The sequence below is a fragment of the Thamnophis elegans genome, chromosome 4 (assembly GCF_009769535.1).
Source record: "Thamnophis elegans isolate rThaEle1 chromosome 4, rThaEle1.pri, whole genome shotgun sequence".
NCBI classification, from domain to species: Eukaryota; Metazoa; Chordata; class Lepidosauria; order Squamata; family Colubridae; genus Thamnophis; species Thamnophis elegans.
The window spans coordinates 137708465-137725140 of NC_045544.1; the positions used below are offsets into that span (position 1 = coordinate 137708465).

General features: G+C 45.7%; 1 protein-coding gene across 1 annotated transcript; it reads right to left on the minus strand.

The window, feature by feature from the left end:
• Window positions 1–2085: 2085 nt before the first annotated feature.
• On the minus strand, window positions 2086–14250 carry LOC116508279 (protein phosphatase 1E-like). Its single transcript, XM_032216829.1, has 5 exons — window positions 14053–14250; window positions 12013–12201; window positions 5623–5766; window positions 4484–4577; window positions 2086–3143 (listed from the first exon to the last, which is right to left on the minus strand). The coding sequence occupies exons 1-5, from the start codon at window positions 14116–14118 to the stop codon at window positions 2086–2088; spliced, it is 1551 nt and encodes a 516-aa protein (XP_032072720.1). The 5' UTR covers window positions 14119–14250.
• Window positions 14251–16676: the final 2426 nt, after the last annotated feature.

Sequence of the window (16676 nt, forward strand, 5' to 3'; positions counted from 1 at the left end):
AAAGTTGCCAAGAGTGAGAAACACAGCTCTAGAGAATTCTTTCCCAATATGGCATTCTTCAGGATTTCCAGTTACGATGTCCAGATTTTGAAAGTTGCAGTTCCAAAACCTCTAAAGGGTGCCTAGTTAAGGACTACCACGAATATATAATTTTTTTTTAAAAAATCAAACCATCAGACCACAAATCAAAAGTTCAGAAGCATTTTCTAATCGTTGACTTTTCTGTAACTATTTAAATTTGCAAGAATGGCAGAGTACGCTGGTTAGTTTTACTGCTCAGAATATTGTGGAATTTTGGTGAGTTTTTTTAAGGTGGTGTGATGAATATTTCAAGTACCTAAAACATGCTTTATGTGATTCTGTTACATCCCAGCTACCTAGCTTATGTGAAAATTAGTGTTTTGTCTCAAGAAAATTTTACTCATCAGGATTAAAATAAAACAAAAAATTGGAAGTGAATCCTCAGACTCTCACCCTGAAACTCTTAACTGGCAATATAAATCTCCAAATTTTACATCATTTTTTTCTACCGTTGCTTGACTAGATTGCCACATTCATACTTTATTTCTTCTGATAACGTTCCCAAATGCTCTGGAGACATCTCTGGTACCTTCATTTCCTATTCTTACAGCCTCTTCAGTTGAGCATGCAAGCAACTGGAGCAAAAATGTTTCCGACACCCGATTATTTCTATTTTTTTTTAAAAAAGGATTACAACTTCTTACCTGGGAAAGCAGAACGGATGACAAATTGGTGGTTTAAATGAGTTTTTCGATAGGACAGTGTGAACTGTATCTGAACTGATTTTTTACATCAGTTGGACACCTGAGATAAAAAAGGATTGGGAAAGCGAGCAAGGTGGCTTGAATCAGCCGCAAAATGATGATAAACCTTAAGCCATTTAAGCATTATTACTTCTCCCCCCCCCACCCCATTTAAAAGGCCGAACTGTCATTAAGGAACACTTCCCTCCCCAGAACAAGTTAATCGTAATTTCAGTATAGTTTCGATTTTAGCTGCAGGAAATTATCTTTTTTTTTAAAAAAACCTACAAAAGCTTGGCATGGCATTGCTTCCCCTTGCCCAGGAGTCAGCAAACTTAAACACTCAAAGAGCCACAAAGTTCCTAACCGGAAGCCCCCCGTTCAATTCTGGAGCTGACCAGAAGTCCAGTTCCCCCACCATAGAGTCTCCTCCTAGCACTGCATCCTTTTTTCCTCTACCTGTCCTAACCAAAAGCCCTATCGATTGTGGAGCTGACGGGCAACAGGGAGCCGCAGCAGGATAAATGAGCCACATGCAGCTCCAGAGTCGCAGGTTGCTGACCCCTGCCCTTGCCCCATCTTCTCAATGAGAGGGGGGGAAAAAATTAAAAGATTGAATACGTCTCTCGAACTGCATCTGAAGGGTTGGGAGGGCCCAGGTGCTAGATTGAACCTCCCATATGGCTTTTTTTTAACAACAGACCTGCAAAACGACCTGATAACGTAATTTTTGCTCTATCGGATTAAAGAAGCCCAATCCCCCAAAAGGATTCCTTATACGTCTTCTATTTCCTCCTCTCCTCCACTTACAAAAAAAAAAAAGAAACCAACATCGGTTCTAGAAAGTCTTTCTGAAAATATTGCTCCGTAGACTTCTCTCGTAACGGGTTTCTCTCCTTTTTTTTTTTTTTTTTGCAAATTCTTTTTTTTAATGGCACTTTCCTGTCTTGTCCAGCGAGTCCTTAAGAATATCCAATTCCCACGAAGAAATGAAGCTACGACACAAAAGAGTACATACGGATCCATGTGAGTTGTGTGTTGTTTGTACATGAGAGAGAGAGAGATTGGATATGTCCACGAAGTTGCTAGGGAGACTGGTATGCCAATCCTTGTTTGTTTATTTGTGTTTGTTTTTCCCAATTTTTGGAGACAAAACGCTTGGACTCCCAGGATGTATTTACACGGGCAGAGCCTTCCGCGATATCCGAATTCTGAAACACTCCCTCCGAATTACTTCTAATTCTGTGAAATGTTTAGTCTATTGAAGAGGAGGAGGAGGAGGAGGAGGGGGAAAAAAGTAAAATACAAAGGAGGGCACGTGTTATTTTTTACAACTCCACAGCAGCCATGGGTCTGGTGGTATACAGGGACTTGGCCTTAACATCAAGAAAATACTCTCGCCGTGACCTTGATGGCAACCAAGGGAAACTTGCCCAAGATGGCTTCTTAGGAACTTGTTCCTACGGCCATTTAGGTGGTTGGGTGAGCAGAGGGTTAAACTTTCTGGGCAGAAAAGAGACCGCTGCTCAAAGAAAAGCCCATTGAGTTTCGGCTTCAGTCTCGCTAACCGTTGCCACCGCTTAGCGTCGCAGAAATGGAAGTGAGAGAAGATGGAAGCTTTTCTTCCCCACGACTTGAACCACAGACCTTCGGGCCCAGTGGGGATTGGGGCCTCCACCAACACCACGCTGCACTCCCCTGGGCTTGGAGAGCCCAGGAGTGCATTCTGCCCCTGGGGTGGAACGTCGTCCCTTCTCTTGCCGTCTCCCAAAACACCTTGACTCAAAATCGCCCGCTTTGGCACGCCAGCACTGAAGACTTGATCCGGAGAAAGGCGTTTGACACTGTGGAGTTTGCCTGCTTCTGTTTTCCTCAGGTCTAAGCAGCTGGGATCTTCAAAGACATTGATGGCGGAACCTGCGCTCAAGGTAGTTCTGTCCGTGAAGGAATCCACTCTGCCGTCGTAGCCCAGATCAGCAGGCGCCGAGACCTGGTGCTGAGGCCACTGTCTCTTACAATCTCCCTGGTTCTCTTTGTCGTCGCCGCTGTCCTCTTGCCCGCCTTGGAAAGAGTTCTCAGTCCATTCGGATTCCTCGCCGGCACTGATGATGGCGTTCATGTCCCTGAGAAAGACCACAATGACCGTAATGTTATCGCTAGAGCCGGCATCTCGAGCGGAAGCCACCAACTTGTGGGCTACCATGGTGCTGTCCCCGTTGTTCTCCTTCAGGTGGTCGGCCACCACTTTCACTGCTTCGTCGGGGTTCACTGTGTCGTAGAAGCCGTCGCAGGCCAGAATGAGGTAGTCCTCCGATCCATCCAGCACTGTGGATCCAGAATCTGCGTCTCCACAGATGTATGGCTTGTGCTCTGCATCACCTGGAACAGGAAGACAAAAAAAAAACAAACCCAAACAGATTTAGGCTTCTGACACATACCCGTTAAACCGGGGCTGTCAAAATCAAGAAATTTGCAAGCGGGCTCGGCGGGGCTGCTTAGTGAGGAGGGAGACCCTGACCCGTTTGATTCGCTTCAGCTTGGGGTGGGAATGTAGGAGGAAATCCATGCCTCTGGGCGTTCAGCCCTCAAAGACTCCTTTGGGGTGACTGGGAAGGGAGGGGAGGGACCAGTCAGTACTGTCTGTAAGGTGTCCTAAAAATGCCCTAATTGATCCATGAGTATCGAGCCAAGTTTCAATACAAAACTCGTCATTTATTAGGAACATCATAGGCAAGATTTTTTCGTAGTCAGGTCTAAGCTTTTTTTGAATTACAGCTTTAACCCTGTTCCTTCCCTCCCCTCAGTCTGTGTCATAAATCACATTCCCCAATGAGGTGCACCCCTCCCAGGTCTGCTGCAGTAATCTGAGATCCGACTTCAGCCGACAGTTTGCGTGGAATGCGCTCCCCCCCCCTTTCTCTCACTATGACAACTTTGGGAATTGACAGTTGGGATCACCTGACAGGGAGCGTCAGTGCAGGGTCCAAAGAGCCTTCAACTTGCTCCCCTCCCCCTCCCCAAGGCTGGGGCGACATAGCAATAGCAATAGCAAGTTAGACTTATATACCACTTCATAGGGCTTTCAGCCCTCTCTAAGCGGTTTACAGAGTCAGCATATTGCCCCCAACAACAATCCGGGTCCTCATTTTACCTACCTTGGAAGGATGGAAGGCTGAGTCAACCTTGAGCCTGGTGGGATTTGAACAGCCGAACTGCTGAACTGCAGTCAGCTGAAGTAGCCTGCAGTGATGCATTTAACCACTGCGCCACGTGTGCTCACAGAGAGGGCTCTGTGTGCCACCTCTGGCACGTTTGCCACCAGAGCCCTAGAACTAAGAACTTTCTAAACGATGAGGCTCCAGAGGTTTTGGGTGCTCCCAACACTTGAGGTTTTTAAGAAGATGTTGAACAACTTGTTCAAAATGATATAGGGTCTCCTGCCTGAGCAGGGGGTTGGACTAGAAGACCTCCAAGGTCCCTTCCAACTCTGTTACAGATGGTGTTAGAACTGACAGCATCAAAATCGTCTCTGTGTTTTGCTTTTCATCTCTTCTCTGGAGCTTTCCGATGCTTTACTTGTCTCTGCTCCAGAAGTATTGAGTAGACATTTTCATTCAATCTGCCCTCTCTGGCTGCAGCACTTCCTGACTGCCAGCAATCGACATGCACAATTGTATGTTGCAAAGGATACAACAGGGAGCATTTTTTTTCCTACCTACCAATGGCTCTGGAGACAGAAAGACTCCCGTTGACTCGCCATGCTCCAAACCAGACCACGCAGCCTCCAAGGGCCTCGATGCGTTTCTTCTCATCCTAAAATGGAAGACAATTCACCTGTTGGTTGAACTTCCTGCTGCTACAATGGAATGTACCTAACTACTTAACGCTTACAGTACACATATTGCCTCAATTTTCACCCCAAAACATAAAAACAAATTATTCTATCTATAGCTATCTAGCCATAAAAAATACCCCTCCCTTTTTACAATCCCGTAATCCCTTAATTCAGGGCAGAATCGGGATGACTAGATGGATCTGTGCGTTTACTGGCTGGATGCCCTTCCTGATGCCACACAGAGTTCACAGCAGATATTCTTTCTTTGCACCCTAGGAGAGAAACATCTGCCTCTACCTAGGATTGAACTCTCAACCTTCCAAGTGGGAGGTGAGCATCTTCACCCCTAGGCCAGCATGCCATACTCTCTCTTTCCTTCTCAAACTCTCTCCAGAGGCTGCTGCACTCTCTCTATTTCTCCCCTCTCCTCTCTCTCTCATCACTTTGCTCTAGGCCAGTGTTTCTCAACCTTGGCAACTTGAAGATGTCCGGACTTCAAGTTGCCACGGTTGAGAAACACTGCTCTAGGCAGTAGTGGGATGCAACCAGTTGACTAACCAATTTGGTGAGCATGCGCATGCATGCGCGCACAGCATTCAAAAACCACCCATTTTAAGCTTTAAAACTTACCTTCTATGTCAGCACCGGTGAGTAAAACAGCTGACGCACGGCAATCTGCTGTGCCGTGTGAACCAGCTGAGCTAAGACACAGGGAAATATAGGACAGGAAAGAGCAGGGGCGGGGCCAACTGCTCACCGGAACGACCGGTTAACACGAACCGGTCCGAACCGGCTGAATCCCCACCTCTGTCTCTAGGACTTGCCATAACATGGGAGCATTTGGGGGAAAGTTAGAGCAATAAAGGGGCGATTTGAACTATCAGCTAACTATGTTGCCTGCGTGCCTTGCCCCAAGTCATCACAACACCACTTAGCAAATTCAAAGACTCCTCATGCACTGTGCTGCCGTCAGCCAAGTCCCCATTTTCTACGAGTGGTTTTGTAGTCCTAGAGCCGACTCACCTCCCGGTCTGGTTTATGAGGCTTCATCAGTTCTACCGCCTGGCCCCTTTTCACGAGCATGACTTGAGAGTCCCCCAGCCAGGCCACGTACAACATGTTCCCTCGGATGAACGTCACAACACCTGTGGTGCCGCATCGCAAACTCTATAAAGAGAAAACACAAACCATCCTTTGGGCACACTTGAGAAAAAAGAAACCTTAGATGAAATACTAAGGTCAAATACATCTGACGTAAGGAGCTACAAGATTCCAAGGGAAGAGCATGAAAGATTTACCAAAACGCCAACAAGAATTGAAATTCTAAAAAGGGCAAGACATGATAGATAGATATAAAATACTTTCAAATAGCCGGCTATTTTACTAAGAATTAGAAAAAAGAAGTCAGAAATTGGGGAAATTGTTGTTGTGGCCTGCCAGCTACCAGCAGAGCTGACGGCAGACTTGGACGATGAGGAAGGTTGGGGAGGAACTTGGGCCAGTTCTGGGATTGGGGGAATGCTCTGGTGGATGCTCTGTCAGACGCAGAGTTAGAGCCATGGCCGTCCAACATTTCTCAACCACCAGAGAGGCAGCTGCCTTTGGAGGCTGAGATGAGTGAGAGTAGTTGGGGCCTCTTCCAGATGCACATATACGCAGAGCTGTTAGGAGAGGAGAACAACGGGGGACAAGGAGTTGACTCGGGAAGCAAAGCACATGTGGACGCTGAATAGCTCTTCCCCGGCTGGGAAATAAATAGAAGGAAAGGGGAGTGGTTGTCGTAGGAGACAACAGTTCGTATTTCTGAAGATTTTGCTCATCGTATTTCGTGCCACAGAGACTGCTTGCCGAAACTTAATTACGGCTGGGAGCCCACGGTCTTGTAATTATCGCAAGGAACTGATAAGGTCTGTTACTACAGCTAACTCCTTGAAGGACTATTGCCTGGACTTTTCCGTGTGCAAATGCCATTAATTCACAAGAGATAAATCAAGAGGGGGTTTTCGTGACAAGGAGTCGGTTTCTTGTTTCTGCTAAGGCTGGGTCAGAACAATTATGTACAGGTAAAACTCGAAAAATTAGAATATCGTGCAGAAGTTCATTTATTTCAGTAATGCAACTTAAAAGGTGAAACTAATATATGAGATAAGACTCATTACATGAAAAGCAAGATAGTTCAAGCCGTGATTGTGATGATTATGGCGTACAGCTCAGGAAAACCCCAAATCCACCATCTCAGAAAATTAGAATATTACATGCAATCAATAAAACAAAGATTGTACATAGAATAATATCGGACATCTGAAAAGTATAAGCATGCATATGTACTCAGTACGTGGTTTGGGCCCCTTTTGCAGCAATTACTGCCTCAATGCGGCCTGGCATGGAAGCTATCAGCCTGTGGCACTGTTATGGAAAACCAAGATGCTTCAATAGCAGCCTTCAGCTCTTCTGCATTGTTCAGTCTCATGTCTCTCATCTTTCTCTTGGCAATGCTCCATAGATTCTCTACGGGGTTCAGGTCAGGCGAGTTTGCTGGCCAATCAAGCACAGTAATCCCACGGTAATTGAACCAAGTTTTGGTGCTTTTGGCAGTCTGGGCAGCTGGAAAATGAAGTCAGCATCCCCATAAAGCTCATCTGAAGGAAGGAAGCATAAAGTGCTCCAAAGTCTCCTGGTAGACGGCTGCGTTGACCCTGGTCTTAAAGAAGCACAGTGGTTCAAAGTCCTGTTGCTCAGTGGTCCAAAGTCCTCTTTTCTGATGAGAGCAACTTTTGCATCGCATTTGGAAACCAAGGACCCAGAGTATGGAGGAAGAATGGAGAGGCCAATCAAGCACAGTAATCCCACGTCATTGAACCAGTTTTTGGTGCTTTTGGCAAAAGTTGCTCTCATCAGAAAAGAGGACTTTGAACCAAGGAGCCCAAACCAAGTACTGAGTACATATGCATGCTTATACTTTTCAGATGTCCGATATTATTCTATGTACAATCTTTGTTTTATTGATTGCATGTAATATTCTAATTTTCTGAGATGGTGGATTTGGGGTTTTCCTGAGCTGTACGCCATAATCATCACAATCACGGCTTGAACTATCTTGCTTTTCATGTAATGAGTCTTATCTCATATATTAGTTTCACCTTTTAAGTTGCATTACTGAAATAAATGAACTTTTGCACGATATTCTAATTTTTCGAGTTTCACCTGTATACTGATTATAGAATAGAATGCATTATAATCACTATGTATACACAAATGTTAGAAGATTAGGATTATATATATATCTAAACAATATGACTATTACTACTGTGTGTAAAATATATTGACCCAGACAATACTTTGTCCACCAAGCAACGCAGAGCGTCACGAACCAATGGTCTCCTGCAAACTAATGGTCTCCTGCAAACTCCACTCCCCTTTCGCTCCTCTTTTATTTCCTCTGGGAGGGGCCATTCATCGTCCACCTGTGGCCTTATTCCCAAGTCGACCCCTGTTCTTTAGCTCTTCCCTTCGTCTGGCAGCTCTGCACATGCGCACACTGGGAACAGGCTCCAGTTGTTCTTCTGCCTCACGGATGTCTGACTCCGAAGGCAGCTGATAACTGTCGGACGGCCCTGGCCCCCTCTCTGCCTCCGACACAGAGCCCTCCTCAGAGCCTTCCCCAGACTCCAGGACTGGCCCATGTTCCTCCCCAACCTCCTCACTGTCTGAGTCTGCCACCAGCTCCACTGGCCGCTGGCAAGCCACAACATCTCTTAGCAACAAAAGTTTTGAGCTCCATCGTCGTAAGATGAGGACTACCTGTGTAGATCCATATATTTTTGAAGCCGGCACGAGCAATAAAGAGATTTTTTTTACCAAGCTGTTTGAAGTAAATGACGTGCATTTCTGATTTGGAAACGCTCAACGCCCAGGGCAAAATCATTTTGAAAGCTGTCCTAACACATGACTTTGGAAAAAAATGGAGAGCATCAGTGGCTATGTACCAAATCAGTAAGTGTTAATATGAACCGTTATTTTTATTCAACTTTTCTATTAAAGGAACAGACAGATAACCAGAAAAGTCTACCGGCTTTGCCGTGATCAAACCCATCCAAAATAGTTTCTGCTCCAGGCAAAAAATAAAGCTTTAGGGATTCTCTCAGAACAGGAAATATTTCAGTCAATGAGTTCTAGAGCCACGTCAAGGCCAGGGTGAGATCCGCTTCGCCAAAGCAGAATTATATTATGGCTTTATATGCCCTTGCTCGAAATCCCAGGTAGGCAAGAAAATAAATATTGGCAAATAAATAAAATTTTCTTCGAAACAACAACAGGCAGTGGGGTAATGGGTTCACTTAACAACCACCACAAAAATGTCATAAAACCAGTGGTAGGCTGCTGCCAGTTCGGATGAACCACTCCCGCCTGTCAAGTCGTAAAAGTTGACATGGTGAGGAAAGGGGGGAGCGCACTCCACGCATACTTTTGGCTAGAGTCAGTTCTGATTACTTCGGAGCAGGCTTCGGAGGGGTGCACCTCATCGGGGAATGTGATTTATGACACAGACTGAGGGGAGGGAAGGAACAGGGGTAAAGTTCAGCTGTAATTCAAATGAGGCTCAGATCTGACTGCAACAAGGTCTTGCCTAATGGTCCTCCTAATAAATGACTGGTTTTCTTTTGAAACTTGGCTCCAGACTCATGACTCATGAATCAATTTTCTTTTGAAACTTAGCTCGAAACTCATGAATCAATTAGGGCATCTTTTGGAAACCTGACATCGCCCACCTGCCATGCCGTCCTATTTAGCCTTTTTGATGCCGCGTGCGAGCGGGCAAAACACATGCACGGAAGGCTGCACACGTGAGCGGACAGTGTGCACGCGCACTCTCACAATCAGCAAACCACAGTTGTTAAGGTAAGTGCAGCCCACCTCTGCATAAAACGGGTCGGTCACATGAGTGTTTCCAGTTATGAACGTATAATGGAAATTCCAGCCTCCATCATGGGTGATAAGTCGAGGACTACAGGACAGGAAGTCCTTGCCTTACAACATTTAATTTGGTGACTGTTCAAAGGTACAACAGCACTGAAAAACAGGACCATTGTTTGCACTTCTAACCATTGCAGGATCCCCATGGTCATGTGATCAAAATGTGGTTGTTTGTCAACTCGTTCGTACTTATGACGGTGGCAGTGTCCCAGGATCCCCTTTTGCGACCTTCTGACACACAAAGTCAACGGGGAAGCCAGATTCATTGAATAGAAAGTCTTACTAAGTGAACAATCCCAGTGATTCCCTTAAGAAATGTGGCAAGAAAAGTCGTAAAAACGGGGCAAAGCTCACTTAGCAACATATATTCTGGACTCAATTGTGGTCGTACGTCAAGGATTACCTGTACTATCTTCTATGAGAAAGGCTCTAGGTAGGAAAGGAGAGGAAGATAGGGAGGGGTAGAAAGAGTAGGAGAGAGGGGAAGAAGGGGAAGAAGAGGAGAGGAACAGGGGAGAGGAAGGGGAAGAAGAAAAGGGAAAGGAGAAAGTAGAGAAGGAGGGAGGGAGAAAAGGAAAGAAAAGCAGGGTTGTAGTAAAATAAAATAGGTGTATGGGATGGTGAGCAAAGCAGTCCTGATTTATATATTTTAAGTTTGTTATATAGAAACATGTTTAAAAGTGTTAATACACAATGTGAATAACAACTGAGAATGTATACCAGTGGTGGGTTTCAAAAATTTTTGGAACCTACTCTGTGCGTGTGGCCTCCTTTGTGGGAGTGGCTTGCCAGCCATGTGACCTGGTGGGAGTGGCTTGCCGGCCATGTGTTTTCTTTCTCTCTCTCTCTCTCTCTCTCTCTCTCTTTCCTTCCTTTTGTCTCTGTCACTTTTTTCTTTTTTTCTTTCATCTCTCACTTTTTCTTTCTTTATTTATTTCTTCCTTTCTTTTGCTTTCTCTCTCTCTCTGTGTCAGTCTATTTGTCTGTGTGTGTGTGTGGCAGTGGTGAGTTTCAAAAATTTTTGGAACCTCTTTTGTAGGTGTGGCCTGCTTTCTGGATCCACTGGTGGAACCTCTTCTAACCGGTTCGGTAGATTTGACGAACCGGTTCTACCAAATAGGTGCGAACTGGTAGGAACCCACCTCTGATGTATACCTGTAAATGTACCTATGAGATTAAAAATAAAAAACTTTTTACAAAAAAAATGGCTCTAGGTAAGGAATACGGTGGGTCATGTAATTAGGATTTATTTATTTATTTATTTATTTATTTATTTATTTATTTATTTATTTATTTATTTATTTATTTATTTATTAAATCGATTTATAGGCCGCCCAATCCCGGAGGATTCTGGGTTGGAGGTTAGCAAGCCCATGTTTCAAACCCGTACGCTGCTGCCTGGCGGGGCGAGCTCCTGTCATTCGCTCCAGCTCCTGGATGGACATGAAAAAATCCCCCATGGGCATTCCTCAGGCCACAGTGAAGTCACCGGCTAATCCTTTCAACCCAGAAATGTCTTAAACCAGGGGTCCATAACACCCGGGCCATGGCCTGCTCAGAACCGGGCTTCAAAAGTGGCAGGTCAGTGTGTGTTTGTGCATGCAGCTCCCCTTGCACAAACGGCGGGTGAGCGTATGAGCGTGCAAAGCTCCATTTGAGAGGACGGTATGTGTGTGTGCGCGCGCGCGCCTGCCACTTGGGCAAATAGAGCTAGGCGCATGTGCTCTGGCCCACCGCTCATGAGGAAAGCTCTCCTCTCCTTCCCCATTAAGAAAGATAAAGGTTCCCCTCGCACATGTATGCTAGTCATTCCCGACTCTAGGGGGCAGTGCTCAGCTCTGTTTCAAAGCCGAAGAGCCAGCACTGTCCGAAGACGTCTCCGTGGCCATGTGGCCAGCATGACTAAACCCTGAAGGCGCACGCAACACTGTTCCTTTCCCACCGAAGGTGGTTCCTATTTTTCTACTTGCATTTTTTACCTGCTTTCGAACTGCTAGGTTGGCAGAAGCTGGGACAAGTAACAGGAGCTCACTCCTTTACGTGGTGCTAGGGATTCGAATGGCCAGACTGCCGACCTTTCTGATTGACAAGCTCAGTGTCTAAGGCACTGAGCCACTACGTCCCACATGGTGTGTGTCCCCCTTCCCCCGTGGTTGGTTCACAAATCCTGAAAAGTTGGGGAACCCTACTTTAAACAGTGCCTCCAAGAACGCAATGGGGGTTCTAGATCAGGTGTGTCAAACTCATTGGGGGGGGGGCATGGACCGGATACGTTACGTGCTGGCCATGTCCACCTCCGATTTAGGGGGAAAGTTACGATACGTCATGTGACGATGTGTCGTCTCACGTTTGAGACCCCTGTTCTAGATAGAGTCCGGTCATAAACCGGATCTGTCTCAGAAGTCTTGTCCTCTCGCTCCACCGGAGAATTCTGCTCACCTCTCTGGCCGCCTTCTGCACAAAACGTTCGTCCGTCACCTGGAAGGCTTTGCAGAGGGCTTCGGCGGGGTCGTGCTGGAACGCTTCTTGGTGCACCAAATTCACATGCAGATGAATGGAGGCGTAGATGGCAGCGTCCACTCCTCCGTGGCCGTCGAAGACGGCAAAATAGGCCTGCTCCCCTTGATCCTGCCAATCGAAAGAGAAGCAAATCAAAACAGAACAAACCGAGCAGCTTCAGACACCAGGTTATGCGGGGGGGGGGGGGGGGGGCTTTAAATTGTTGTGGCTCGTCAGCGGCTAGTGGAGCTGGCAGCAGATTCGGATAGTGAGGAGGTTGGGGAGGAACCTGGGCCAGTCTGGGGAAGGCTCTGAGGAGGGCTCTGTGTCGGAGGCAGAGAGGGGGCCAGAGCCATATAACAGTTATCAGCTGCCTTCAGAGTCGGAGATCAGTGAGGCAGAGGAACAGATGGAGCCTGTTCCCCGTGTGCGCATGCGCAGAGTTGCCAGATGAAGGGAACAGCTAAAGAACAGGGGTCGACTTGGGAGTAAGGCCACAGTTGGAGGGTGAATGGCTCCTCCCAAAGGACATAAAAGAGAAGCGAAAGGGGAGTGGAGTTTGCAGGAGACAATGAGCTCGCTTAATTCATTCGTGACTCTCTGAGGCTCCTTGCCAAGTTCTGCAGAGATCGGCCTGGCAGCTCTCCAAGCCAGATAAGGTCTGTGACTGTAAATCCTCCTTTGAAAGACTTTGCTGGATGTGAAGGACCGGAATTCACAATAAATTAATAAAAAGGGATTTTTGTCGGGACAAGGAGTCTGCATCATGGTTTGGGGAAGCCTAGGTCAGAATATAAATGAAAACAAAAATTAACTCAGGCTGGAACCGACTCAAAATTATGCACCGATTAGTCATTCAGCTACTTAGATCTGGCCCACGGGACCGGCCCATGGTGCTTCTGCCAGTGAAAAAGGAGCTTGGGAGGGCCGCAGGCAGCTCTCCCGAACTCTGTTTTCGTTGGCAGAGGGTTGCAGGAGGCCGTCACAGCCAAAACCGGAGTTCTGGAGCCCGTTTTCACTGGCAGAGTGCTCGGGCCACCTGTTGCGACCTAGGCTTTCCCAACAGCACAAAGCCGAGTTCTCGTCCCGATAAACCCCTTTTATTGAATTGACAGTGAATTCCTCTCCCACTGTCTTTCAAGATAGTTCACAATTACCGCCCTTTATCAGGCTTGGAGAGTAGCCAGGCCGAGATCTTTCAGACGCCGCAATACTTGGCAAGAATGCAGGAATGAACTAATTGCCTCCTGCAAACTCCACTCCCCTTTCGTTCCTCTTTTATTTCCTCTGGGAGGGGCCACTCACCGTCCCATCTGTGGCCTTACTCCCAAGCCACCCCCGGTTCTTTAGCATGTGCACACTGGGAACAGGCTCCAGCTGTTCTTCTGCCCCACTGATGTCTGACTCCGAAGGCAGCTGATAACTGTCGGACGGCCCTGGCCCCCTCTCTGCCTCCGACACAGAGCCCTCCTCAGAGCCTTCCCCAGACTCCAGGACTGGCCCAGGTTCCTCCCCAACCTCCTCACTGTCCGAATCTGCTGCCAGCTCCACTGGCCGCTGTTCGGGCCACACCAATAGCAATAGCAGTTAGACTTATATACCGCTTCATAGGGCTTTCAGCCCTCTCTAAGCGGTTTACAGAGTCAGCATATTGCCCCCAACAACAATCCAGGTCCTCATTTTACCCACCTCGGAAGGATGGAAGGCTGAGTCAACCCTGAGCTGGTGAGATTTGAACAGCTGAACTGCAGAACTGCAGTCAGCTGAAGTAGCCTGCAGTGCTGCATTTAGCCACTGCACCACCTTGGCTCTCTCATTACCACAGGGACCCACGATGTCACACAAGTGACATTGAGCTAGTCTACACCAACTCAGCCCCCAGAGGACAAACACCACCCTGATGTGGCCCTCAATGAAATCGGGTTTGACACCCCTGATCTAACGCGTCTCTGCTATCTGCTGGCAGGCCTCCCTTTTTACCTCCAGGTTGAAGAGGGTGTTGAAGTCTGGAATGCAGACATGTTTGTCTTCCATCTTGCGTCGCATGTTCTTAATGGCGTGAATGGATGTCTCATAGTACCGACACGGCTTTGTCTGGAGCGGGAAGTCCTTCACCCAGGCGCTGCAAATATTGTGAAGCTTGGTAAAGACGGTGCGGGCCAACTTCTCCGTCTCCACCTCTGTAAGAAAAGCGAACACTTTGATAAGAATGAAGAACTTGTGGAAATCCAAAATATTATAGAATAATAGAATAGAATAGCATAGAATAGAATAGGAATATTGAGTATAGTAGAGTTGAATATGGAATGGAATGGAATAGAGAAGAGTAAGAGAAGAGCATAGCAATAGAATAGAATAGAATAATAGAATAGGAATATTGAGTAGAGTACTTGTGGAAATCCAAAATATTATAGAATAATAGAATAGCATAGAATAGAATAGGAATATTGAGTATAGTAGAGTTGAATATGGAATGGAATAGAGAAGAGTAAGAGAATAGAATAGAATAGAATAGAATAGAATAATAGAATAGGAATATTGAGTAAAGTATAGTAGAATAAAATATGAAATGGAATGGAATAGAGAAGACGAGAGAAAGAAGAGAATAGCAATGAATAGAATAGAACAGAACAGAATAGAATAATAGAATAGGAATATTGAGTAGAGTAAAGTAGAGTAGAATAGAATATGGAATGGAATAGAGCAGAAAAGAAAAGAGAAAGAAGAGAATGACAATGAATATAATAGAACAGAATAGAATAGAATAATAGAATAGGAATATTGAGTAGAGTTGAATATGGAATGGAATAGAGAAGAGAAAGAAGAGAATAGCAATAGAACAGAATAGAACAGAATAATAGAATAGGAATATTGAGTAAAGTGTAGTAGAGTAGAATATGGAATGGAATAGAGAAGACGAGAGAAAGAAGAGAATAGCAATGAATAGAATAGAATAGAATAATAGAATAGGAATATTAAGTAGAGTAGAGTAGAATATGGAATGGAATAGAGAAGAAAAGAGAAAGAAGAGAATAACAATATAATAGAACAGAATAGAATAGAATAATAGAATAGGAATATTGAGTAGAGTTGAATAGAATTCTTTATTGGTCAAGTGTGATTGGACACACAAGGAATTTGTCTTTGGTGCAAATGCTCTCAAGAGTACATAAAAAGACAAGATACATTCGTCAAGAATCCTAAGGTACAACACTTAGGGATAGTCAGAGGGTACAAATAAGCAATCAAATCATACTATATAAATCGTAAGGATACAAGCCACAAAGTTACAGTCCTGCAGTCATAAGTGGGAGGAGATGGGGAATAGGAACGATGAGGAGACTTAACAGTAATAGCAATGCAGCCTTAATGAATAATTTGACAGTAGTGAGGGAATTATTTGTTTAGCAGAGTGATGGCGTTCGGGAAAAAACTGTTCTTGTGTCTAGCTGTTCTGGTGTGCAGAACAACTAGACCAGTGTTTCTCAACCTTGGCAACTTGAAGATGTCCGGACTTCAACTCCCAGAATTCCCCAGCCAGCGAATGCATTCAAGTTGCCAAGGTTGAGAAACACTGAACTAGACTATAGCATCGTTTTGAGGGTAGGAGTTGAAACAATTTGTGTCCAGGATGCGAGGGGTCTGTAGATATTTTCACAGCCCTCTTTTTGACTCCTGCAGTGTCCAGGTCCTCAATAGGAAGGCAGGTTGCCCGTAACTTAAGGTTAAGGTTAAGGTTAAGGTTCTGTTTTTTCTGCACTTCTGATTATCCATTGGAAGTCTGTGTCTGTCTTGTTGGGTTATAGAGGTGCAGATGACAGACGCAATGATTCCTCTGTAGAACTGGATCAGCAGCTCCTTGGGCAGTTTGGATATTTCCGTATTTTTCAGAGTATAAGACGCACTTTTTCCCCCTCAAAAAAAAAGGGTGAAAATCTGGGTGTGTCTTATACACTGAATAATACAGCATTTTTGGCCTCCCAAAACCCCACCCCCTTCACCAAAATGGTTGTGCATAGCCTTCAGGAGTGCTTCCAGAGTGCTCCTGGGGGCTGGGGAGGGGTAAAATGAGCGAAAAATGGGCCTTTTTTGCTCCATTTTGCCACACATTTCCAGCCCCCAGGAGCACTCTATAAGCCTCCTAAAGGCTATGCATGCCTTTTTTTTTTGACAAAAAATGGGGGTGTTTTGGGGAGGCCTGCAGAGTGCAAAAACTTTTTTTTTAATTTGCCTTTTCAAAATCTTGGTGCATCTTATAATCCAAAAAATACAGTATCTACCAGGAGTATTAAATCTTTTTCCTTTGATGTTTTCCTGAAAAGAGCCGAGGTGGTGCAGTGGTTAAGGTGCAGTACTGCAGGCCGCTTCAGCTGACTGTTATCTGCAGTTCAGCGGTTCTAATCTCACCGGCTCAAGGTTGACTCAGCCTTCCGTCCTTCCGAGGTGAGTGAAATGAGGACCCGGATTGTTGTTGGGGGCGATATGCTGACTCTGTAAACCGCTTAGAGAGGGCTGAAAGCCCTATGAAGCGGTATATAAGTCTAACTGCTATTGCTATAAAATGCTTGGTGCAGGCAGTCTCCAAATTATCACCTTTCTTTTAG